Source organism: Lynx canadensis, chromosome B4 (assembly GCF_007474595.2).
Source record: "Lynx canadensis isolate LIC74 chromosome B4, mLynCan4.pri.v2, whole genome shotgun sequence".
Taxonomy (NCBI): Eukaryota; Metazoa; Chordata; class Mammalia; order Carnivora; family Felidae; genus Lynx; species Lynx canadensis.
In genome coordinates, this window is record NC_044309.1 from 133,078,808 (window position 1) to 133,105,350 (window position 26,543).

The 26,543-nt window shown below is 40.5% G+C and overlaps 1 protein-coding gene across 4 annotated transcripts in view; it reads right to left on the minus strand.

Annotated features, from left to right (window-relative positions):
- MRTFA (myocardin related transcription factor A) overlaps positions 1-26,543 on the minus strand; it is a 100,364-nt gene that overhangs the window by 33,103 nt on the left and 40,718 nt on the right. For 3 of the 4 annotated variants that reach the window (XM_032594042.1, XM_030320729.1, XM_030320731.1), the window contains exon 2: positions 9,321-9,386. In XM_032594042.1, coding sequence (XP_032449933.1) covers positions 9,321-9,386 — 66 coding nt within the window. Of the gene's footprint in view, positions 1-9,320; positions 9,640-26,543 lie in introns of those variants that run through there. The other variant, XM_030320730.1, reaches the window with a different exon arrangement.

The window sequence follows — 26,543 nt, forward strand, 5'->3', positions numbered from 1 at the left end:
GCAGACAGAGAGGGAGACACAGAGTCCGAAGCAGGCTCCAGGCTCTGAGCTGTCAGCACAGAGCCTGATGTGGGGTTTTTACCCATGAACTGCAAGATCATGACCTGAGCTGAGGTCAGACGCCTAACCAACTGAGCCACCCAGGCACCCTGAGTGTGATTCTTTACATTTGTAATTGTACAGGTAAATTCTGTGAGTAGCTTCAACAAGTGACTTTTATAAACTCCTTTACTCCATTTATTACCTTGAAAAGAAGTTGGCCTTGGCTATCTCAGACACTTCAAGAATTATTAAATAAAACTGAATATCCACTGTAATTTCTTTTGTTTAAGTTTTTATTTATTTTGAGACACAGAGAGAAAGCATGCATGGGAGGGGCACCGAGAGAGGGAGAAAGAATCCCAAGCACACTCTGAGCTGTCAGTGCAGAGCCTGATGTGGGGCTTGAACTCACGAACTGTGAGATCTTGACCTGAGCTGAAATCAAGTGTGGACGCTTAACCAACTGAGCCATCCAGACACCAACCCCCACCTTTTTTTTTCTACTGTACTTTTTAGATATTAAATTGTATCAAGAACCCATATCAAGAAGGCTACTTTTGATGGCCTGTTCAACAGAGCTTCCTATTAAGATTCTTCGTTGAATTCAACAATGAATATGCTCAGAACATAAACATACAACTCACTCTAGAGTCCTATTTTAGGATCTGTTACCAACTGGCCAAGGAGGAGGTTTGAGGCTAGTCACTAACCACTGAGAGAAGAAATCCTACAATAGCAGAAAGAGAGATGAGGTCGCTGACATCTATCAGAAATGCAACATTTAACACCCAGGAGTGATACACTCAGCTGGTCTCCTGAGACAAAACTGCTGAGGCCATGTGTCTCACACAATTTTCTCTCAGTTTCAGGTTTAGGGATCATATTAGCACCAATCCTAGGACACATGTTTACACTGGTATTTCTCAAATGCCATGTAAACTTGACATTCAACTACAGAGAAAGGGTCACACTTCCAAGCTGAAGAAACATCATCTCAATCAGGCAGTGTTCACTGCATCTTAAAAAAAAAAAAAAAAAAAAAAAAAAGGCTATATTGTACTCCTGACACTAATATAATGTTATATGTCAACTATATCTCAATTTTTAAAAGAAAAAGGCAACTAGGAGCACTGGGTGATTCAGTCGGTTAAGAATCCAACTCTGATTTTGGCTCAGGTGGTCATCTCGTGGTTCACGGGACTGAACCCAGTGTCCAGCTCTGTGCTGAGTGTGAAGCCTGCCTGGGATTCTCTTTCTCCCTTGCTCTCTGATCACTCCTTGCCCTGCTGCCCCCGCCCCCCCCCAAAAGAGTAAATTAATAAACATTTTTTTAATTAAAGAAAAAAAAGAAAAGGCAACTAGCTCTTTCAAACAAAGATATTTATATATCTAAAGAGCCAAATGGAGGGCACCTGGGTGGCTCAGTCCATTAATCGTCCGACTCTTGATTTCTGCTCGGGTTATGATCTCACCGTTCATGAATTTGAGCCCCACGTCAGGCTCTGTGGTGACAGGGTGGAGTCTGCTCGGGATTCTCTTTCCCTCTCTCTGCCCCTGCCCTGCTCATGCTTTCTCTCTCTCTCTAGATAAATAAATGAAATTAAAAAAACAAAATAAACAAAATAAACAAAAGAGCCAAATGAGTTGCAAGAATATTTGTGAGAGTCAGTATCTAAAAGAAGCATGAGGGCGCCTGGGTGGCTTAGTCAAATGAATACCCGAATGTTGATTTTGGCCAGGCCATGACCCTAGGGTCATGGGACTGAGCCCCAAATCAAGCTTAAGATTCTCTCCCTCTCCTTCTGCCCCTCTCTCCTGCTTGAGCTCTCTCTCTGTTTAAAAAAAAATAAAAATAAAAATCAAAAAAAAGAAAAAGGAAGGAAGCATGAGCCTGAGGGCATAGACTAGACCAGAGGCAGTGGGCAAAAATTGGGGCTTGGGGAATGCCTTTTCTGGGTTCTTACTGGAGAGGGACATGGGCTGCATCTTGGCCAAATTTCTCTGGCTCATAGGGACAGCAGTTCAGACTGCCACAGAGCTTCTAGCCACTCCCAAGTGGACTGGAGCAAATGGGAAATGACAGAAGCCGAGGTGCAGATCTGCACTCACCTCTGCTCCCACCTAGACTCAGAATCTACAAAGTACCCACTGAGACAGAAGCCTTGAACACTGTAACACTTCACAAGCCTTGAACACTGTAACACTTCACTTAAAAAGCAAGACAAATGACATTTCCAGGAAGCCTATAATTTTGTCAATTTAGACCTAAGTTTTAAAAAGAAAAGGGCAATCCAGACTCAAACCAGACCCTCATCTCTCCTGAAATCACCTCTGTGTCCCCACTGGTGAACATTTCTGTCTCCTGGCAAGTTGCCCAGAGATTTTAAAAAACACTGTTTCCAACCCACTTATTTATTTGTTTTAAGAGAGAGTAAAAAAGAAACATCCACTGCCATGGAGACAGAAAGCTAATAAAATGATAGTCCTGTTACTATACAACCAAAATGGAAACAGTCTTAACAGAGTACCATGTTGGCTAGTGGTTCTCTGACTCAATAATTTTCAGCAACTGTTGTAAAGATGAAAATGCAAATAAGAGGTTATTTATTGAAAAATAGTTCCTGTTCCCAAACATTGGTTTTGAGAGAAATTAATAAGATGTGTGTGTGTGTGTGTGTGTGTGTGTGTGTGTGTATACTGCTTTCAGATTCACCAGATGATAGAGCCAAGCTAATGCTCCTCTCATTCTTGAGAATAACAGTGCCTACACTTCAAAAGCATGAACAATATATCGCCTCATTTATTTCCAAACTAACTCTGTGGATACGTAAGAAGAGTTATTATCCCTTTTTTATAAAAGTAGAAGTTGAGTTCAGAAAAGTTAACTGAGTTGCCCAAAGTCACCTTGTTCCTAAGTGGGAGAGTAAGGTGTAAAATTCCACTAATATAATAGCCACCATCCATATGTGACTATTTAAATTTAAATTAGTTAAAGTTAAAAATTCAGCTCTTGGGGCACCTGAGTGGCAAAGTTGGTTAAGCGTCCGATTCTTGATTTCAGCTCAGGTCATGATCTCATGGTTCATGAGTTCGAGCCCTGCGTTGGGCTCTGTGCTCACAGCACAGAGACTGCTTGGGATTCTCTCTCCCCACCTCCCTTCCTCCCTCCCCCCTCCCACACACACACATAAGCATACAACACACACACACACACACACACACACACACACACACTCTTTCTCTCTCTCTCTCTCAAAATAAATAGACATTTTTAAAAAATTTAGCTCTTCACTCAAGCTAGCCACATTTTGAGTGCTCAACATCCCATGTGGATAGTGGCTAGCGTTACATAATATTTCTATCACTGTTGACAGTGCTATTGGACAGGGCTGGTCTAGCGGCTAGTTCTTTTGAATTCTAGTAACTTGGGGAAAAGATCCCATGCCATCACCAAGTTACTAGATGACAGAGTTAAATTACAGCCTCTTTCTCATTACAAGAAACTCTGAGGCTTCAGGAGGTTGGTTTATTCTCTTAGAGTTTACAAAAACAAAAATCAGTTTCAAAAGAGATTTACCAAAATGGATTTGACCCATTTGTACTAAAGAAAAAGAATCTGGAAACTCAGTTTGTACATTTGGTAAAAAATATTATTAGTAACGATTCCCAAGTTACAAATAAAAATATTATTAAGAAGAAATTCAGCTTCCAAGACAAAGGGATCATAGTAATCAATCCTGATACTGCAAGCCATTAAAAAAACCTCTTGTTAGAATTTAAAAGAAATTTCGTGGGGTGCCTGGGTGGCTCAGTCAGTTAAGTGTCTGACTCTTGATCTCGGCTCAGGTCATGATCTCAACAGTTTGTGAGTTGGAGCCCGAGTTGGGCCCTGCGAGGACAGCGCAAAGCCTGCTTGGAACTCTCTCTCCCCCTCTCTCTCTGCTCCTATCCCACTCATGCTGTTGCTCTCTCTCAAAATAACTTAAAAATAAATTTAAAAAAAATGTCTTCTTGGTGCAGAGATTGCTATAATCAGATGAACAGGAGATTTCCAGCTAACACTGGGGCCCAGTTAAAATAACAGATATGAGTGCTACAACAGGGCCACACTGTCTCTACGTGTATGTATCACTTGGCTAACAATGACAGCTGAACCATGAAAAAGGGATTAAGCTGCAGAACTAAAGGTTAGGGAGTCAAGATATGGCAAAGTTTATTAAAAGTATAGAGTGGTGGGACCTCATTACATAAAGCCGTTCTTTCCAGTTTCAATGTGAGATACACAGGGCCTGTTTGTATGATCCAGTCAAAACAGACCAATTTGCTCACTTTTTCACTTAGCCACATGTTTGAGCACCCTTCAGGGGCTAGGTAGTTTGAGAGGCTTCTGGATTGATACCAAGTGGCTGCCCTCTCTGCACTGTGTTGTCTTCGCACTCTTTGGATTCTCCTAACCATTCAGTGGTTAAGTGTCACCAATGGCACCGGCTGGCTGCACAGAAATGCCATTTAAAGTGAAAAAATTGGGGCACCTGGGTGGCTCAGTTGGTTAAACCTCCAACTTCAGCTCAGGTCATGATCTCACAGTTCATGGGTTCAAGCCCTGCACCAGGCTCTGCCCTGACAGTGTGGACTCCACTTGGGATTCTCTCTTTCCCCCTCTCTCTAACCTTCCCCTGCTCATGCTCACTCTTTCAAATAAATGAATAAACTTAAAAAAATAATAATAATGTGAAAAAACAAGCTCACTCAAGCAATGGAGCAAGGTTCTTAGAGAATCTACAGGACAAAAACTGATTTCTTCACATGCTTGCCAAGGTACCAAGGTTTTTCTACTACATGCACATGGGAAAATAATGAACTGAGGGTTAATTACAGCATTAGAAACATGCTACTCCATGCTTTCCTCAAGGATTCACAATAGACTAACAAAAGGCTAAGAAGGAAGAAGCAGACAAAGTTCTTCTTTCATATTCAGAAAGATTACAGGAAACTTTTTTCTCATTTGTCTGGGATCAGGAGAATGTTCGTGTTTTCCTTTAAAAGGTTATTCCTCTGCAGCAGCTCTCACTGCCAGAACATTTTTCTTAATTTTCACCTAAACCTTATGACCTTGTACACCTTTAAATGTCAAAGAGAAAGGAAGGCTGTGGGGGAAGTTCTGTCTGAGAACAAAGTGTAGCACACAAGACCCGTCTCTTCTAGAAGTCTTCATTCTGGGTACAGCAGCATTGCTGGGCTTACTCTTTGGACTTGAACATCAGTTTCCTATCTGTGCCATCTCTCCTTTCCCTCAAGATATGTGGCGCTTCAGACATTATTAAAGAAAGCTCAGGGCCTGGATTATGTAATCCTTTGTTATCTGGCACTCTGTATTTGGTAGGGCTTATATAGTGTTACATGTGAGACACATATTTACATGATGAGAATGACAGATGCTGGGAAGTGATCCTGTTTATTTTTTTAATTTTTTTTTCAACGTTTATTTATTTTTGGGACAGAGAGAGACAGAGCATGAACGGGGGAGGGGCAGAGAGAGAGGGAGACACAGAATCGGAAATAGGCTCCAGGCTCTGAGCCATCAGCCCAGAGCCTGACGCGGGGCTCGAACTCACGGACTGCGAGATCGTGACCTGGCTGAAGTCGGACGCTTAACCGACTGCGCCACCCAGGCGCCCCGTGATCCTGTTTAAAACACACATCAGAAACCAACTTCCAAACCCCATAGTTTAGATGCCATGAACGGAGCACATCAAGCAGCAGTGGGATTGGGAGATTCTTTAATTCCCTACACTTTATGAAAGGTCATACTCCAATTTAGAATGATATGCAGAACCTCAACCACCCTGAGTGCAAAGGGAGCCATTGAAGACATGGTGTCCTACAGATACGCTGTCAGAACTGAAAGCCAGTCCTACGTGGCAACTGTGTAGGAGTATTCTGGGAGATGAGGTGGGTGGGCTTTTCTTCCCAGAGCTATAAATAAGATTGGAATGAGAAGAACTTGATAAAAGATATAAACACAGAAATGATGAGGCAAAATGCAGCCATGACTACACCACTCCTTTCCCCAGTTTGAGGCCCTACCTACTTCCTAAGTTGTACAGCAAACTTACATATAAACACGCTTTACAGAAACTCCTCAGGCTAGCAAGATGGGAAAGAAATAGGCCCTTCCAACCAGATTACTTGTTCAGGTCTCCAAATCTCCAATAATCAACAACAACTTGCTGGTCACTTACAAGTTGTCTCCAGCACTGCTCAGGTTTTCTTTGAAAGATGTGGACTGGAGGGTGAGAAGTGGGGCTGGTAGAAGATGGCAGGTAGTGGGGAGGTCAGGGAGGCACAGGGTGTTGGAGGTTACAACAAGAGTAAGGGTTGAGCACAGGACTATGGTAAGGAAGAAGATTCACTCAGAGGGTGCACAGTTGGCAAAAAAAAAAAAAAAAAAAAAAAAACCCACAAAAAACAAAAAACAAAAAAACCCAAAAAACAAACAAAAACCCTCAGCTTTGTGAACTCAGGACCTATCTGTGTATCACCAGGTATGTAGGTGAACAGGGAATTTCACACCTGAAACTATTCCCAGGCATCAACATTCTAGAGCTCCCATAATCTAAGAGTTTGCTACCTACTTCCTTCAACTAGAAAAGCTGAAAACCAAGACTGTGTCCATAGCCAAAGGTGGTTCTTGGTAGGAGGAAGATGCTGTATTCTCACAGAGGCAAATCCCTTCTAATCCTACAAGAAGCACAATTATTCTCACTTCACAGATACAGAGAACAACACAGAGTATACGATTAGATATTCAAAACATTTTAGAACCTGCGCTCCTGATAGAAGTGTCATTCCAAATTCCATGCCCAGAATTCCAACGAGTTTGCAACAGAGTAGTATCTGCTTCTGTGTGTCTGTCATTCACACACACACACACACACATATCACACTTTACAACCGAATGTCTTGATTCATTCATTCAGTGCCAGGCACTAGAGACAGGAATATAAATAAGTTACTTTCTCAAGGAGCTCACAGTGCAGTTGGAGGGAAATCTATAAGCAACCGCAGTAAGTGAAGCATCATTTGTCTTAACAACAGAGAATACTACAAGAAATGCTAAACAGGAGGACTGTACCCAATAAATCATATTGATCTATAGTAGCCCCTGGTACCAAGTGAAAGACAGGTGGGAGAATGCAAGGCTTTTAGACACCGAACATCTTACAGATCCTGAGAAGTAGCATTATGCTCTCAGAACTTGTACTGTAATTAGTCAGCACCCCACAGGATGCTGAATTGCTCTTTATTTTGTGCATCGGTGGATTTTAGCCACCCAAATAAACTGTTAAATGTCTTGAGGGCAGGTAACTAATTTGCCTCAAATTTCTTTAATCTCTCTAAGACTACCCTGGGCACAGAGAAGACATTAAACACATGATGTCCTTGGTGAAAGGGACAAGGGGATGAGACTCTGAGTGACCTGTCCCTCTACAAAGGTTTCTAGAGAGGCAGATCTGGAGTGTTTTGTAAAGCACATCACTGCCCTACCTGATCACATTATTGATCCACTGCACAAGCCATCTGCTCTTGACTCTTTAAGGTGTGTGTGTGGGGGGGGGGGGGGGGTGTCCTTCACTGGAAAGCCAGAGAAGATTGCAGCATAATGTGGGTAAATGGTTTGGTAGTTAATTGCAGTAAACCCAAAGCTGAATTTGAGACTTAAGTTCCTGGCTGATGCTTAGGACAGAAACAGACCTCAGATTCCTCACAGCTGCTATAAGGTTCTAGCTCTTAGAAATGGACCTGCCATTACCATGCCCTGAATCAAATCCCATCCTCACTCGCTTAAAGGGCTTCAAGGGCTTCACACTGTACCGAAAATAAAACCCACCTCTTCCGTGCAGTTGATAGGCTCTCATTTTAGCCCCGCCCACCCTGCCAATCTTAACTTGGCCTGCTCTCCCTTCACTCACCAGGCCCCAGCCACGCTGGCTTCCTTGATGTTTTCAAACGTTTCAAACTGGCTCTTACCTGCACTAGGCTCTTATGCTTGTTCTCCCTTTCCCATGGCCCTCTGCCTGCTTCTGCACGGCTGACTCCATCTCATCCTTCAGACCTCAGCTCACATATTTCCTCCTCACGGAGGCCTTTCCTGACCATCTTTATCCAAAGTAACCCCATCTCATTCCTATTATTCCACACCAGCCAGTTAGCTTACATCGTAACAAACTTGGAAATTACGTAATTTCCATGTTCTGAAATTATCTTCTTTATTTGTCTCCCTGTGTACTATCACTATTCTCCTTTTAAACATAAAGCTCCTGAGAGCAGGAGCTGGATTTATCTTGCTCCATCAATGGGCACATATAGGTTCCCAAATATTCTGAGTGAGTAAGTGAATGAGAATTAGGAAAATACAGTGGCAGCAGGTCAATGCTGCATTAAGGTGAAAAACATCAGTTCTCTCTCTATAAAGCTAGAGACTTACGGACTCTGTTATAGGACTTTTTCCTTTTTTTTTTTTTTTTTTTTTTAACTTCATTAGGGTGTGTCCAAGTAGCAATAACACACAAGAGAAAAGAAAGAAGGGAAAGCTTAAGTTCTCCACTGACGACTTAAAAAGAGATGTCAAAAAGAGCAAAATCTTGCTGGTGCCAGTTTCCACTTTATAATGCTGTTGGTATAAAAAGCAAATTTTCTTACTTCTCACAGATTCCAATGTCGGTTTCATTTCTCCCCAAGTGATGTAGTGAGTTGTGCACCCAGTAAACCCAGCTCTGCAAGAACCCCACAAGCACAATCACACCCATGCCAGCCATAGGGTATCTGAGAATCTCACTCTAAAGAAAACCACAGTTGATTCAAAATAAAATACCAGGTAGAAAAGGGTTTTCCCTTCCCAAGAACCTAAACACCTAAGGCAAAACACATGCAAGAGGTAGGTTCTTCCTCACAATACCCCAGCTCAAGATTTGCTCCTCCTAAAAGGGAAGTGTAACAGGGAGTAGAAACCCCTGAAAGGTGCAATTCAAAAGCTAAGGATGGTTCAATGGCACCAGTAAACCTCATGCTGTTTGTTTCACTGAACCTGATCAATAAGGGCAGTTAACTATTAGTGACTGAAAGCCCCGGAACTTGGAAAAGCACAAGAAAGAAGGTGACAAATGAAATCTGTCGCCCTCGTTTTGTTAGATCCTTCCCACAGCACACTAGGCATGCGAGCCATGTTGAAAACGCAACTCTATCAAACGCTGAGAGAAAGAGAGAGAGGCACTTACGCGGCATGATCCCTTGGCTCACCAGTTCTTCTCGAGTCCGGCGCTGCTGGAGCTTCAACTGCAGCACTGCAGGGCGGCAAAGAGAGAGGAGACATAGAGGTTCAGCTGGGCATTCCACCACAAAAGACACATTGTCAAATGCAGAGAAGGTCTCCCGCACAGAAGGGTGTAGTGTGAAAGAAGGGTCCCTTTAACTGGGACTGTCTATAATTGCAGAAGTGGCCTGATACAGCAGGGTTTCCGTATTCTGCTGTGGGCGGCGAGAGGAAGTTGCGAAGGGTCTTGCAGGGCGATAACAATCCACAAAGTACCAAAGTCTTGCCTCTTGCTCAAAACCTCCTACAACACTGTATCCTCCTCCTAAGACTAAAAAAACACAAGTTCTTAACTCAAAGGAAATATAATGAGGACCAACACCCAGCAGGAAAGGCTTTCTAGATGGTCTACACTGTCTTCCTGGTAGCATGTGTTTACCACCATGAGTGCAGCAAAGACACGGTATTCACACAGATCAGGAAGTATTGGTTACTTGTAAAATCTTTTCTTTTGCATCTAAAAATTACATGTACTTTTAACTGAGCAACGCATTTCTCTCGACCAGAAAACATTTTACCATTAATATAACTCTTTTCTTCCTCTTACTTTCATTTAGAGCTTTTTTTTCTGTTGAGGTGAAACCACCAAGCTACATGAGTCAAAGCGCACGTGGGCTAGGAGAGGGCGACGAGTATTTCTCCTATTTCTACTCTAATCACCTAATGAAACAACTCCATAGGCATTTTTATGAAGTTAAAAGTCAGTGATCTCTATTTCAAATGCCAATGAAACCTAAAGGGCATTCCCACTGCACACCACGCAGAATGACCACGGCACAGCCTGCATTCAAAGGCTAAGTGTGAACATGTTCAGAGGAGGAGGGCTAGGAGGATCCTGAGCCAGGGAGACTCCCCTTACATGAGAAGTCTGCAACTGTAAGGTCTCTACAAGTCACATGTGAGGGAGACCTGCATCTATTAGGAATCACATTACCTTAAGTACCTGCCTTTTCCATTCATAGAGCAGTTTTTAAGAATGCCTCCAAGAATGGCAGAACTCTAACTAGGCTCCTGACTACATCTCAAATTCAGCAGGTCCAAAGTAGAACGTGTCTTTCTCCCAAAAACCTAACCCACTTTCCATCCTCACTTCTCTAAATGGAAGCACTATCTGCAAAGCCCCCCACTCCCTGACTCCTGAACTAGTATTAAAATTTTTGAGCCAACTTCAACTCCTCCACCTCCCTCACACTCCTCCTCTTACCAAGTTACTGGTGCCACAGTTTTGCTATGTTGCACTGAGCACTCCCGGGCTCTCCCACTGTAAGCACCCCAATCAAGGCTGTCTAATGACTCTTCCTCAAGTCTCATGTACTGGCCTGTTTATTCACTTCACATGGAAATACCTACCCTTTCCATCTGACCTTCCTGACTCCCCAGCATGCAGAATTACTCTAGACTTCCTGGCAACTACCTTTTATCTGTTATAGAAAGTATAGTAATAGTTTACTCTGTGTAATAGTTACCCCTGAATGTAGTTATCTCTCCTACCAGTTTATAAACTCCTGGAGGGCAGAGAAAATATCTTATTACTATATGCCCTCCATAGTACTTAATACACAGTAAGCATTTAATAATTGTTTCTTGAATTCAACTATATCTCAAAATGGTAATACATATAGTCTGAGAGATCTAATCAAGAGGTTATAACTATTATTTTTTTATAAATTAACACCTAAAGCCTTGCAAAATAAATGGATAAAACAACAGCCACACTAGTGGCATTTATAGAAAGTGTGCTCTGTGCCAAACATCGTTCCATGTCCTCTAATGTTTTAACTCATTTAATCTAACACCCCACTACGGACAAACATGGGCATTACTAATCCCATTTTAGAGGTAGAAAAATAAGGCCCAGCGTGAAGTAATGTACCTAAGATTATTCCACTAATAAGAAGTGCAACAGAATTTGAACCCAAACATTCTGACTCTAGAACTTGGGTTTCTTATTTCTCTGCTTCTCCAGAGTCTTCCAGAAGCTGCGGAAACAAGAGGCATAGAATATGAGCACCTGGATGGGTTCTCTGGTGAGACAGACAAAGGGACTGAGGAAAATGGATGGTTCAGGCCAAGGTCAAAGGAGTTTGGGTGATACTTCAGTAAAATAAATTTAAATTAATCTAAGAATTTGATTTCAGATAAATTAGAACCATAGATTAGCAGCAACATTAATTATAAAAATAAAATGCAAATAGTTAATAGCTAGGAGTCATCGAGCATTGCTATGTGTCAGACCCTGTTAAGTGACTGACATGCTTTTAATTTAATTAAAAAAAAAAAGCCCCATGAGGATGGTACACTTATTATCTCCATTTTACAGATAAGGAAACTAAGGATCAGACCTTCAAAATTTTGCCTTGGGTCACACAGCTCCAAAGTACTGGCATGAGAATTCAGTACAGGTCTTTGTGATTCTAGAGTATGGGCATTTAATACTATACATCTCTTTAGAGGAAAGAAAGTAAGAGGAAAAAAGGGAAAAGATCTGTCAACTTTTATATACAGTGTTTCTAAAGCCCAGTATAAGATGAGCTATTAGAAAATGATTTTAAAAAATTTTAAGTTTATTTATTTTGAGAGAGAGAGAGAGAGAGAGAGAGAGCGCGCGAGCGCGCGCACAAGCGAGAGTACAAGCGGGGAAGGGCAGAGAGAAGGAGAGACAGAATCCCAAGCAGGCTCTACATCATTAGCACACAACCCAATGTGGGACTCGATACTCACAAACTGTGAGATCATGACCTGAGCCAAGATCAAGATGTTCAATCAACTGTGCCACACAGGCACCCCAGAAAATGATTAAATACAACAAATTGATTTGATTTGTGAGAATAGAGAAATTTAGAAATTTAAGAAACTTACTTACAATTTAGTAAGTCTGAACACTTCAAAGGAATAATAACTAATGAAAACTCTGGCCATCATCCAAAAATAAGTCTGAAATACCAATCAGCAGCCCTCCTAAATAACCCATCTATATATAGGGCCATAAGGGATATTATGCAAACTTCTTGACTGAAAAACTTGTTGCCTCATGAGAGCAAAAAGTCTATGACTCAAGTTTTCTATGGAGAACACAGTAAAGGCCAATTTACTAGCTCAAAGAGGAAAGTTTATCTAATAAATCTTTCCATCTGTAAAACTAAATGAAATTAAAGTCCAGTTATCTGAAAATTCCATCCTGTCCCCTCTCAGCAGTGAACTCTAAACTCCATGCTTATCTGAAATCTGACCAAGTTCCCCATTCAAATAATAGAATTCACCCTGTATCAGTAGTGTCTGGAGTATTGGTACAACCTGACTATAGATAGGTACTGTTTTATACATTGCACAACCCTCCCCTGCCAATTTGAACAATGTTTATAAGGAGGATTAAAAAAAAAAAAAAAAAAAAGAAGAAGACCTAAGCAATAAACTCCAAACTATAGTTGTCAGTCTCTACTTGATTTTGTTTTAGAATTGATCTGTTTGGTTGTGTATATATACACATCCTTCTTCTAAAACTTTCAACTACAAAGTAATAGGCTATCTATATGAATTTCCCCTTAGTCTAACTTAATTCCTCTCAATTCTAAGCACTCTAAATAAAATGCCTATTATGTGTCCAGACTTTAGGGATTATTCATTTTAGAAGAAATCATTTAATAACTCATAGTAAACAGCCTAAGAGCCATATGTGCTAGTACATTTAATGCACACCCGCCATCACCAAGGAGTATCTGACACAAGTTCAAATGATCATATTCATAGGCAGTGCTAGACCAAGTAGATTCAAAAGAGTACGAATTTGACAAAATCTCTCTATTCACTATACACCAGCATTCAGATTTCTTCTCCACTCTTCAAGTCGATAAAAACTAAACAAAAATACCTATATGTGTACATGCATGAGTCTTTATCCTTTCACTGTTATTGAATTCCACAAATTTAATAGATCATGTGTCTCTAAAATTAATCAGAAATTAATCAGAATTAATCAAGTTTTCTACCTGTTTCAAACAAAGGTGATCAATTGCTATTTGTATAATTGGTTTCCTGGGAAATCAAAGCAAAGGAGTAAACATCATATATTTCTGCCCTGTAAGGCCATGGAAGTGGGTTGATGGCATTCAAGGGGTAATGTCCCAGAAACAGACACCTCAAACAAATACATGAGTCAGGACTAGAAAGAAACAGCAAAAAGTAAGTGATGCGCCCTCAAGCCCAGCACTGTGGCTTCCACTGGTCAGTGGTCCTGGATTTCACTGGGGAGGGAAATGTGCATCTTGGAAGGTTGTCCTCCCCCTTATTCATATTTACCCATTAGTGATTCCACAAAGGCTTCTGGAGTAGAGGATAAAGTATTTATGAGGGAAGCAGAAAAGAATAGGAAGGGAGTTAGTACGGGAATGACCACAAAAAAACCAAAACCCTCCTTTGGCATCATCCTTTGTTCAGTAAAACCTCTTCAAGGAAGATTCTGACTGCAGGGACATTTCCAAAGCCGGATCTCCTAGTAACTGGTCCACTGTTTCCCCCTCCATAACCTTTAGGTACCAGTCCCAGAATAAATAAGCAAATACAACTTAATTCAACAACAGACATCACCACCTCTAACTTCAAACTGGAGAATCTGTTTCACTGGGATGATCAGAGAAGGAACAGGGTGGGTTTTAGCCTTAGGGGGAGCTTAGCAATGCTAATAATTAGAATACTCATCTTTGCAGCAGTGAATTACACCGATTTTATTGGTGTATTTTGTACCTGTTTATCTCCCATGCCTTAAAAAATCATTTAGTGATACCCAAATTGTAAACCACATCACCTACCACTTAGAACCAAAGCCTATTCTCTGAATATTCACTACTTCCATCCTTAGACTATATGATTAAAAACAGGTGAAGGATGTCCCAGAAGAGGGTACTCCTCATGTTCTGCTGCCTAGGTCACTTTATAGCATCACCACCAAAATGCAGACTGGAAGTCAGGATAGAGACACAGATCTCTGTTCATTTCTCATTCATCCGCCAAACAAATATTTACTAAGTAACTACTATGTGTCAGGCCCCATGTTAAGTGCTGGATACACCTGTGGTCTCTGCTCCTATATAAAGTTTTCAGTCCAGTGGGGAAACACACAGCAAATCACATACCAAAAGTACAAGTTATGATTAAGGTTTTACAAGATAAGAATGAAGGATATGAGAGAGGTCAGACCCTAGAATTCATAGTTTCTCCTCCATATGCTCTGTAATAACCACCTTTTCACATATCCTCTTTACTACTGTATATATAGTCAATTATTTAAGATACCAAAACTCCTTAAAACACAGAGACACCTTGGGGCAAACTGTATTAAAATAAATAAATTGGGGGCACCTGAGTGGCTCAGCTGGTTGTATCTGACTCGTGATTTCAGTTCAGGTCATGATTTCACAGTCGTGAGATCAAGCCCCACACTGCCAGTGAGAAGCCTGCTTGGGATTCTTTCCCTCCCCACCTCTCTCTGCCCCTGCCCCCCCCCCCCCAAATAAATACATAAACTCAAAAAAAAAAAGTTATGGGCACGCAGTGTCATTTATTCACTTTGTGTTTATTTGCTTCACACACTAGTTGGTTAAGCACACCAATTCACCTCATATCCAAGCCTCCTTTAGTTCTTCCCTAGTTTCTTGTCAAAACTCTTCTCAGGCATTCATGCAAGAGAGATGAGGTTCTACTAATATATGCCAGATATTTTGCTTGCTGCTGGAAACACAGCAATGAACAAAGTCACTGCCTTCAGTGGTGTTTACACTTTCCTGGGTTACAAGAGTGAAGAGTACTTTCAAAGAAATACTCAAGACACCACATCCTAACTAAGCAGTTAGATTCTTCCCATTATTCAATTCATCCATTCAAGATCTTTTGCCCTCTCAAAGCCACAGTTGGCTACTAGAGTACTGGGTACTACAAGTATGAAAAAGACGTGGTTCTCATTCCCATGGAATTCTTACACCTAATGGGAAAGAGAAGCTCAAAATGTCTGGGGAGCCTGGGCGGCTCAGTCAGTTAAGCGTCCAACTTCGGCTCAGGTCGCGATCTCATGGTTCATGGGTTTGAGCCCTGCATCGGGCTCTGGCTCTGTGCTGACAGCACAGATTCCGTATTTTCTTCTCTCTCTGCCCCTCCCCTGCTTGTGCTCTGTCTCTCTCTCTCAAAAATAAATAAACATTAAAAAAAATAAAAAAAAGAAAGAAAGAAAGAAAAGAAAAGAAAAGAAAAGAAAAGAAAAGAAAAGAAAAGACCTGATGTCTGTAATGCAGACTTCTACTTAAAAGGTCATAGAAAAATGCAACTTAGCTAATACACATGCCCCTCTAAGGGTCCCTGACAAATCCAGTCATCTGGATTTATGGGTCTTATGGGTGATATACATGTATGCATAAATAATAAAAAGAAATACTAGTTCCTTAAAAATAATAAAAGTCCAGGGCACCTGGGTGGCTCAGTTGGTTAAGCTCCGACTTCAGCTCAGGTTATATCTCACAGTTCGTGGGTTCGAGCCCTGCTGACAGTTCAGAGCCTGGAGCCTGCTTCAGATTCTGTGTCTCCCTCTCTCTCTCTGCCCTTCCCCGCTCACACTCTGTCTCTCTCTCTCTCAAAAATAAATAAACCTTAAAAAAATTTTAAAAATAATAAAATCCAAGTAGTTCTCTACTTTTTAGATGCTACAGGAATGCAAAGGTGATAGTACCCAACACTGGAAGTCACAGAGAAACAAGATCTTTTCTACATGGGGTAAGAATAGTGAAGCCATAAATGGGGTCTTAAAAATATTTTATCCTCATGATCAGTCTGTACTAAAGTTTCAAGTAATTTAAAAAAAATTTTTTTTTAAGTTTTTATTTACTTCTTTTGAGAGAGACAGCATGAGCCAGGGAGGGGCAGAGAGGGTGGGGGGGAGAGACAGGGAGGGAGGGAGAGAGAGAGAATCCTGAGCAGGCTTTGCTGGGTCAGCACAGAGCCTGATGTGGGGCCTGAATCCACGAACATGAGATCATGACCTTGGCTGAAATCAAGAGTCGGATGCTTAACTGACTAAGCCATGCAGGTGTCCCTCACGTAATTTCTTGGTGTCATTCCCAAAAAGTAGTACTCGTCCGGGTCCCTATTTATCGTAATTTCTCACAAGTCCTTCCTGATAGAGGCCAGAGAGATACAAGAAGAAAGAGAGGTGTCTGTGCTCCCTTGCTCTTTTCCCTGGCCTTTCCTGGTTTCTGGTTCTCAGACCCTAGAGAGCATCCCTGGAATTGTTTCCCTCTCCTGAGTTGTATGGAGGATTTCCTCAAGCTTTCCAGATGCTGAGTTTTTTTAGACCCTTTCATGGTTCATTTTCTTCCTTTAACTTAGGAAACCGGCCTAAATGGGTCAGCACAATGTACACTGCACCAAACTGTGTTTCTGGCTTTTGTGCTTTTAATACAAACAACAGCATTTTTAAGGCCCAGTGTATTCTATAATTAGCCCTACCCTTAACCAGAAAGAGCTTACTGTCAACCTAACTATAATTTCCGGGGAAAGGGGCGAGCAAGACATATGGGGTTGGTTATACGAATATTTCATAAGTTCCAAGTGGATGCAATACACTTACAGAACTGACCAAGAACATCAGAGAAAGAATCACAAGACACAATCCTGGCTCTGCTGCTACCTAATCCAGTCACTTAACTTCTTTTAGCCTCCATTTTCCCACTAGAACACAATTTGTAAAAACAATCCTTGCCCTTTGAACTTAAAAAAAAAAAAAAAAGTTCCACAATGTATGTGAAAAGTGCTTTGTAAAACTATAACACAAAAACATAGCTTTTCTCTAGGACCGTAGACACGGCTAGTAATCTGGTAAACACTTCCAAGGACATGCTTTACTTTGCAAAATGAAAGGGCCTTATGTCAAAACATCCAATGTTGTTCTGGGACAGGGGGGACCAGGAGGGAGCTGGGGGAGGAGAGAAGAAAAAAAGAAGAGAGGAGAGGGGAGAAAAAGGGTAGGGAAGGGCTTTGTTTCCTTTTGGAAGGTAGTTCTGACAGTGAAGAAGCACCCTCTGCTCTCAGACTCCATTCAACGTGGTATGTCTAAAGGGCAAGACCCAGCGAAAGACAGAAGGATCAGTACCCATTCATTAATAAAATGAAATACATAGTGAGTGTCCAAAGCATGATCCTGAAATTCTAAGCTGTCAATACAGAAATGGTAGTTAAAGGACCCAGAAAGGTCATTTATCTGTTGGCAGAGAAAAAAAGATCTGCAGAAATTCAGATCCAGAGTAAGACAAAAGGAGGAAGGAGAGGTAAGAAAAACATGGTTAATTCTCTCTGGGATCCTACTGATCCACCATCTAAAAATCATACACCTTGTGGTATCCTGGACTGGATCTTGGAATAGAAAAAGAAAATCAGTGGGAAAGCAGCTGAAATTCAAATAAAGTGTGGAATTTACTTAGTAGTATACCAATGTTAACCTCTTAGTTTTGACAAATGTACCATTGTTACATGCTAACATTAGGGGCAACTGGGTGAAGGGTATATGGGAACTCTCTGTACTATCTGTGACTTTTTTGTAAGTCTAAAATTACTCCAAAATAAAAAGCTTATTTAAAAGAACCCATTGATTTGACTCTCCCTTCAGAAAGATTTATGAATCAATTACTAAAACATATTAAGGGTCAGGTTTTTGAAACTGAAATGTTACCATCTCTTGGACAAAAGAAATTGCTGATTAATTCCTATAAAAGACTAATTAGTTATGAAGAATAATGATGGGCCTTTTAATAAACTCAAAACATAAAAGGATTTGTGGCATAAACAAATAGAATGGACCACAATGTAATCCTGAAGAGAGATAAAATCACGCATATGAAAAACCACCTATGAGATTTCAAACTTGGTTATCAATATGCTCAATCATTCAACCCTTTTGCAATCCGATAAATTTCTCTTTTATCTCTGTATATATTGTGTAAACATGAGTTAAATTATCTCTCGAATAATCTGCTTTCCATATCAAAGTAATACCAAAAATTGATAAATATTATCTATTTAATCTTCCTGGGGTAGCAAACCTGGGCTACTTATATACCTGCCCTGACATGGATGTGCAAAGGATAAGCTTATGAAAATCTAACTTAAGGCACTAAAATATGTAAGATAAAAGGTCTCTGTATTGCGAAATAATAAAATGGTGAAAACACACATGTGCTATCTTACTCAATTCTTAAAACAAAGCTACGTGGAAGGTACTATCATTTTTTTTTAAGTTTATTTGTTTATTTTGAGAGACAGTGAGCACCAGCAGGGAAAGGAGCAGAGACAGGGAGGGAGAGAGAGAGAGAATCCCGAGCAGCTTGACACTGCCAGTGCAGAGCCCAACCTGGGGCTCGATCCCAGGAACCATGAGGTCGCGACATGAGCCGAAATCAAAAGTCGGATGCTTAACTAATACCCAGGCACCTGGAAGGCTTATCCTATTTAGTTTCTTGATATTTTTGAAATAACTTTCAGTGTTTGTTATTCTGTAGTTGAGGAAACTGAGCATAAGACAGATTAAGCAACTTGCCTAAGGTCACAGAGTAAGTAAAGGGCAAAGCAGAAACTGGAACCCCGCTCCATCTCCATCTACAGCCAGAGCCCTCAGCCACTCTTCTATGTTGTGTTTCTCTTCCTTCATAAAACAGATCAGTTCCTCATGTTTAAAAATGACACTATTAAGAGTGCTTTCTGCATGATGTCGCTGGAAAAAAAAGTGCTCTACCTACTTACTAGGAAGGGGGAAATCCAGGTGATTTCAGTGAATAGTACATGGCATTTCAGAACTCTAGAATCTAAAAGCTTCCCACATTAAAATTCCAAAAGGAATAGAGATTAACAGGATAACAGTGGTCACATGTAAAGGTCATTCAAAGGGGCTCCTCCCAGAGACAGGAGGTGAAGGATACAAGAGAACTTCGCAGGCCTACTTCCCAATTGGCTCTCAAGGCAGAAACATCCACACTGAGGAAGCACCTACTTCCTGGTACAACTTCATTCCTGCATTCTTCCCTGGTTTTTCCCTGGTATTAGTAAGAGTCTGGGTCGAATGATTCATTCATTCATGGAACTAATATTTACTAGGGACCTACTTACTATATGCTTGGCCCCATGCTAGATGATACAGCAGTAAAATGGACAGATGAGATCCTTGCCCTCACAGAGCATATGTCCTAGTGGGAAAAACATAATAAAGTTATTTATGTTATAATTTCCAGTGGCACATTATATGAAGAAAAATACAGCAGAATAAATAAGAGAACAGAGAGTGACTGGGGTGATAATTTTACACAGAGTACACAAGGAAGGCCCTTCTGAGGAGACACACATAACTCTTATAAAGAAACCTAAATGATATGATAAACCACGAAAAGATCTGGAGAAAGAGTGTTCCAGGCAGCAGAAATAAATAGCAAGTGCAAAGGCACTGAGGCGAGAAAAAGGCCTCTCTTGAGAAGGAAACGAAGATATAAGAGATGAGGAATCTAATATGTTGAACTCCTACATTATGCAGTCACTGGGTTGGATGTACTGCTTTAGTGACTCCTTTCATCTCAGCAGCTATTTGAGGTATGTATTACCTCTATTTTATAGATGAAGAAACAGTGGCTCAAAGAGGTTAACTAACTAACTATGCACAGCTAGTTAAGAGGCAGGGACAGAGTTCAAACACAGATTGGCCTGATACCAAAGTATGTGCTTTTTCTACCACATCACATTTAATGCCAGAGTCATAAGAAAAAAAATTAATAATTATGCATAAATAAGTAAATAAATCAAACTCTCTCCCATATCCTCAAAATGTGGGGCTCACCATTTCATTTTGGGTAGCTGCTCATCTCCCTCTGAGGGAAGTAATGTCCTTCTCTAATTGCAGCGGGCAGATCTCCAACTGCCAGCTACTTCAGTGTTACTGGTCACTTTCCTAAGGATCTGTAAGGCACTGCTCAAACAACTCCCTCATACAAGATCTGAGCAGAACACGGACTTGCACCAGAGGTCTGAATGTGGTGTAGATAAATTGGGAACGTGCTTCCTTTAGACTGGCAGGGCCATCTGAACAAACCCTTCCAACGTTAAAGGCCCCAGGAACAGCGTTTTCCCTGCCGCATTAGTTCTGCACGTTCACCCAGGCAATGTGGGCAACCTGAAGCTCATTTGCCATTCTCTGTTGGTATTATTGGTGCTGACATTTTGCACCCAGCTTTGTTGAGGGTGGGTGACAGGTGAGCAGATTCAAAATTTGGAACATGATAGTCACTCTACAGCAAACCAGAAGGGACAAAAAATCCTTTCCCTGAAAAATATATTAGAGTACTTATTCTTTCTAGATCTTTATAATGTGGACTTGAAAAACATAGCATGATAGAATATTCATGACTGAAATAATGAAGGAGGCCTATATCTCCATATAAATTCTGTAAATATTTAGAAAGTTTTTTTTTTTCTATCAAAGTATTTCAAACTCTCCCAACAGGCTTATCCTATTTAGTTTCTTGATATTTTTGAAATTAACTTTCAGTGTTTGTTGTAACTAATGACATTTAACAGAAATTCTGAGGGGAAAAAAGGTAAATTTTGATTAAAATAATTTTTATTTTTTAATTAAAAATATCTATTTACTTTTGGGAGAGAGACAGAGACAGAATGTGAGCAGGGGAGGGGCAAAGAGAGAGGGAAACACAGAATCTGAAGCAGGATCCAGGCTCTGAGCTGTCAGCACAGAGCCTGACGCAGGGCTAGAACCCATGAACCACAAGATCATGACCTGAGCTGAAGTCAGATGCTTAATTGAGCCACGCAGGTGCCCCTAAAATAATCTTTTAAGTTAATTTTTTTTTAGGGCAAGGATTAGGAAAAAGAGAGGTGATCAGAAATGAGAAATTTGGCCAAATGTGTTAAAAATACACACATACAAAAATCTGGAAGTTCTTCAAATATTTATGTGTAAAGTTCTCTATGGGTATTTAAAGGAAAACACAATAGTTTTTCCTCTTAAAGTCTAGGTGATGTAAAATTTTACCTGTCTCAAAAAAATTAAAAGAGTGTTTTAAAATAAATTTTGGTAAAAGCTAACGGCAAAATTTTTCTTCTCTGTAGAAGATGGAAAGGCAAAGAAAGAGGCAAAAATTAAGGCAAAAATTAAATTTCATGCCGCACATGAAGTATGAAAGCTGTAAGTCTATCAGCTAAAATTGCTGGAAGAGCTTCAATTCCCAAGATCAAATACACAAAGGAAACACCAGTCTATTGTAATACGGTAGCCCATCTAACTACTGCAGGATTTTCCCTCTCTCAATCCTCCTCCAGGTTTAGTAGAGACATCGGAGAAGTGAATGTGTATGTAACTGTAAGGGAGTTCATGTTGTTTGAAGAGTGCAACTTTGTATTTCCTCAAGTTTACGTGGTCAAATTTGCAAGTGGAACATTTCATTACTGCAGGTTTTGCACAAAATTTTACGAAACAAACCTACATTAAGTTAAAGCAGAACTGAAATCAATGCCTTTTCTGGCCGCTTCAGGAATGAGTGCCATATATTTTCCTATCACAGAATCCTCCTTTTCATTTAAATATTTGGCTCCTTCAACACATTCCAGCTCCAAAGCTAAAATGGAAGTAGAATATAAAGTAACCAAACAATTATGCAGTTACCACATACCACATTTTTCTAGCACAATTTTGAGGGATGCAGAAGGTGCCACACCTACCAGCAGAATACTTATTTTTAAAATGTCCTGGCTACTAGCTTGTAGTTTCCCTCCTCCTGCATTTTCAAATCATCTCAGTATTAACATCCCTCCCTAAGAAGCCTCACCCTAGTTGTTTTGAAAAAATGCATTACACTTGTCTGACACACTGTGTGATACACACACAAGTAAGACCCCTCTTTCCCTAGCTTTTCTGCCTCATCAAGGCATGAAAACAGCCAGAACCACAGCAACAGCTGGGGATCATTAAACCGACAGAAATAGCTTAGGAGACTCCAATGGTGTGTGCGTGGGGGGAGGAGAGGCTCAGTATCAGATTAAAAAAATCAAAAGGGCAACAGGAAAGGGGGGGGGGTGGAGAAAGGTGAAGCCTAAGAAGTCCATCACACCCAAATTTCCTTTACATAGCCAAAGGGATGCACTGAAGCAAAAGGAGGGACAGGTGACTGCAGCCTAACTTGCCTAGCCCCCACCTATTCTCACATGGAAGGCTTAGTCAAACCTGAAAATGTGGGTCAGTGAAGACAGGTGGGGGGTGGGAAGGTAGGGGGGATTCATGGCATCTCAAAGGCTAACCCTGGGTCATCCCTAGTCTGGAGGAATCTGGATGGGAGTCAGTTCTGGGGCTGTGCTGACAGTAAAAATCAACTTCAAGAGGCGGCAGAGGCAAGGGGTATGAAAAATATATGCTAACCCCTAAGTGGACGCAGAGACCAACCCAGTCCCAAGGAATCTCTTCAACTGGGGAGGACCAAATGCTCGATGAAATGCAGGCTGTCGGGGCTGTTCCTGCCAGAGCACAACCACGCCTCCAATGCTAGCTTTGTAATCTGCCAGGCCTCCGAAGGTCAGTACAGGAATGTGCCATCTGCCTGGCCCGCTGCCCGAGTGTGTTCAGCACATATCTGAATGCCCCACAGGAGCTTTATTCAGATCACTGCATAGGAATGGGCTTGCATATCCTGATCCACATGACTTCAAGTCTGGTTAGTCTTAGGGTCCCTGGGTATTCTCTCTATCCCACTGGCTAGGTTGTCATTTAATATCATCAGGTCCTCTCCCACCAAGGCATATTCTTCATAACCAATCTCACAGGACTGCCGTTTCAGACAGTTCCTCACCTGCAAGCCTGAACAGGAAATGATTCGATTGCAGATATTATGACTGCAACTCTCTTTGGCAAGAGTGTTTGGTAACTGTGGGATTGCATGAACTTCAGCTGAACATTTTATTTGATGCATCTAATGATTTACTAGAGAAGGCTCCGGGCTGATGGCTGTTCTCAACAAAAACAACCACTAAATTACCCTCTTCTAGAATGGCTTCTTTTCTAACTCATAAACGTTGGAGGAAAAATATGCTTATGCATATTTCCAAATTATACCAGTTTTGGCTAAGTATATTTGAACACCATTTTCTATGGTTTTCCAAAAAAAAGCAATTGGCTTGTGCTGAATATTTTATTAGTAAGGGCAGGAAACACACAAAAATAGACCTACTAGAGAAGACTAAAAAAGCTATATGTATTTAGTTTACACACACACACACACACACACACACACACACACACACACACACAGGTATATCTCACATACAGTTCATTTTAAGGCTGCATAACACCGAAGGACACGATATGTGTCAAACTACTGTAACTAATCACTTTTCAGTGTGTGCAGTCTAGGTGGGAGTAATTGTACCAATATATTTCTCATCAACTTTTAACAGAGTACATTCTTTACCAGAAATATAAAAAAATTACTGTCATAATATTTATAACCGATCACTTACTATGTACATGCCTTAGTACTAGGTACAAGGTAGGAACTGAGAAGAAAAACAACCTTATATGTTTAAATAATACTTTACAAAGCTATTTTCACACATATGATCTTATTTGACTCTATGAGTTAGGATGGCAGACATCATACCCATGATATAATAAAAGACACAGGTTTGCCAAGCTTAGAGCAATTTAGCCAAACTCACATTGGCAAGATCAAACCAAGACTTTGTTCTTGACTACAGGCTCAAAGCTGGAGCGCTAGCTGCCTACCACAGAAAGGCTTTCAGCCCTCAAGGAATTAATCTCTGACACCCAATGCCTTGGCCAGTGTTTCTCAGATGTACCAAATTTCTTCTCAGTAAGAATCTCACCAATCTCCTGGAACAGCATCATATTCTGAATCTAATTCAAGCAATTGTGGGGAAAGGTTACTTATTCATGTCACTGACAATTAAGAGATGTGAGTTTCTTCTGAAGGCTAGAATTATTAACATGAGCCTGAATAAAACTGAATTAGGACAGAGTGCTCAAAATGTATGTCATTTAGGATAAACACATTTTCTTATGGGCATAACACTGCCCTCTAGTGCCAGGAAACACAGTACCCTCAACAAAAACAACCACTACATTACCCTCTTCTAGAATGGTTTCTTTTCTAACTCATAAACCTTGGAGGAAAAATACGCTCATGCATATTTCCAAACTATACCAGTTTTGGCTAAGTAACTAGACTAGACTAACTAGCTAGACTAACAGCTAATGCATATTAACCACCTACTATGTATAAACACACTTCACTAATAAGCACTTTAAAGGGAGAAAAAAAAGAAATGGTTAAGCCTATCACACACACACAATCATAACAACTATATAGGCCCCTCAAGGAATTTATAAATATAATAGAGAAGATAAGAAATGTAAAACAAATCACAATAATCAAAGACAGTGTTGTAAGTGCTTTGAGTTTGCAGATGATGAATCACTAGAGTACAAAAAGGATCAGGAAAGCTTTGTAGGAGCAGCAGCATATAAACCATCTTTGGAGGACTTCAAAAAACAGATATGAACAAAAACCAAAAACTAGATGGGAGCCAAGACCTAGAGATAGGAAGTATTATAAGGTTAAGAATGTTAACTAATATGCTCTGACTTAGATACAGAATTAAGAATTAAGTCTGTGAAAGGGAGTAGTAGAAGGTATCTGGAAAGGTTGGCAAACTGTCTAAAACTGTGCCCTCCAATATGGCAGCCACTTGTCACATATGCTATTTAAATTTAATTAAAATTAAATACAATTAAAAATTCAGTCACATTTCAAGTCACTGCAGCCACATTTCAAGTCTCAAGAGCTACATGTGGCTAGTGGCCACTGTATTGGACAATATAGATATAGTACTGGGCAGTGCTGTACCAGCAAGTTGTATTAAACCACAAAACATCAACCTTTTGAGGGCTTCTTCTAAAAAATGCAGATCTGATCCTATTAATAATGAAAACCACAGGGGCGCCTGGGTGGCTCAGTTGGTTAAACAACCGACTCTTGATTTCGACTCAGGTCATCATGATCTCACAGATTGTGAGACCGAGCTCCACATTGGGCTCTGTGCTGACAGTGTGGAGCCTGCTTCGGATTCTCTCTCCCTCGCTCTCTGTCCCTCCCTAACCCTCTTGAAACAAATAAATAAGCTTAAAAAAATAATGGAAACCCCACAGATCCTAATGCCATAAGGGGTAAATAAAAAAGTGTGGCCCCAGGGCACATGGGTGGCTCAGTTGGTTAAAAATCTGACTTTGGCTCAGGTCATGATCTCGCGGTTCATGAGTTTGAGTTCTTCATCGGGCTCTGTGCTGACAACTCAGCTTCGGATTCTGTGTCTCCCCCTCTCTCTCTGCCCCTCCCCCCTCCCCGTCTTGCTCTCTCTCAAAAATAAATAAAAACATTAAAAAAAAAGTGTGGTCCCTATCCTCCGAGGCATTCCCAACTGTCAACTAAAACAATAGTAAAAGTATCTCACACACACACACACACACACACACACACACACACACAGAGCCTCCTATAATCCTAAACAATTATGTTTAAAAATGTGTGACAGCTTTTAGAATCTGTTTTGTTTTTTTTTTTTAATTAGGAAAAAGGAAGCCAGAGCTAAGAGAACTATGAAAGAAGGAAAAGATTATCATCAGGGATATCTATAAGAATAAAACAAAAGTGGAGGAGAATAGTCTTCCACTGGGTATTTTTGAGTATTTGAAGGAAGAACTATCTTTATCCCTCAAACATCTGTTTCAAGCCCAAAAGAAGCAATACTGGACATCCTTTACACTTTCACTATCTAATGCACAATCTATTTCTTCTGTATAATTCATAAAATGACACTCATTTTTTAAAAAACAATATGTACTGATAGAAAACATAATATGAGTCCTCTTAAGATCCGACATATAGAATTCTAGGTACAAAGTTCTAAGCACAGTATAAAATTAGAAACACATACAGTCAACTGCTTAGGCTAGTTGTCTAAAATTACCATTCTGATAATACTTATGACAATTCTGCATCTCTATTTCTTATATACTTCTGTACTTGAAATA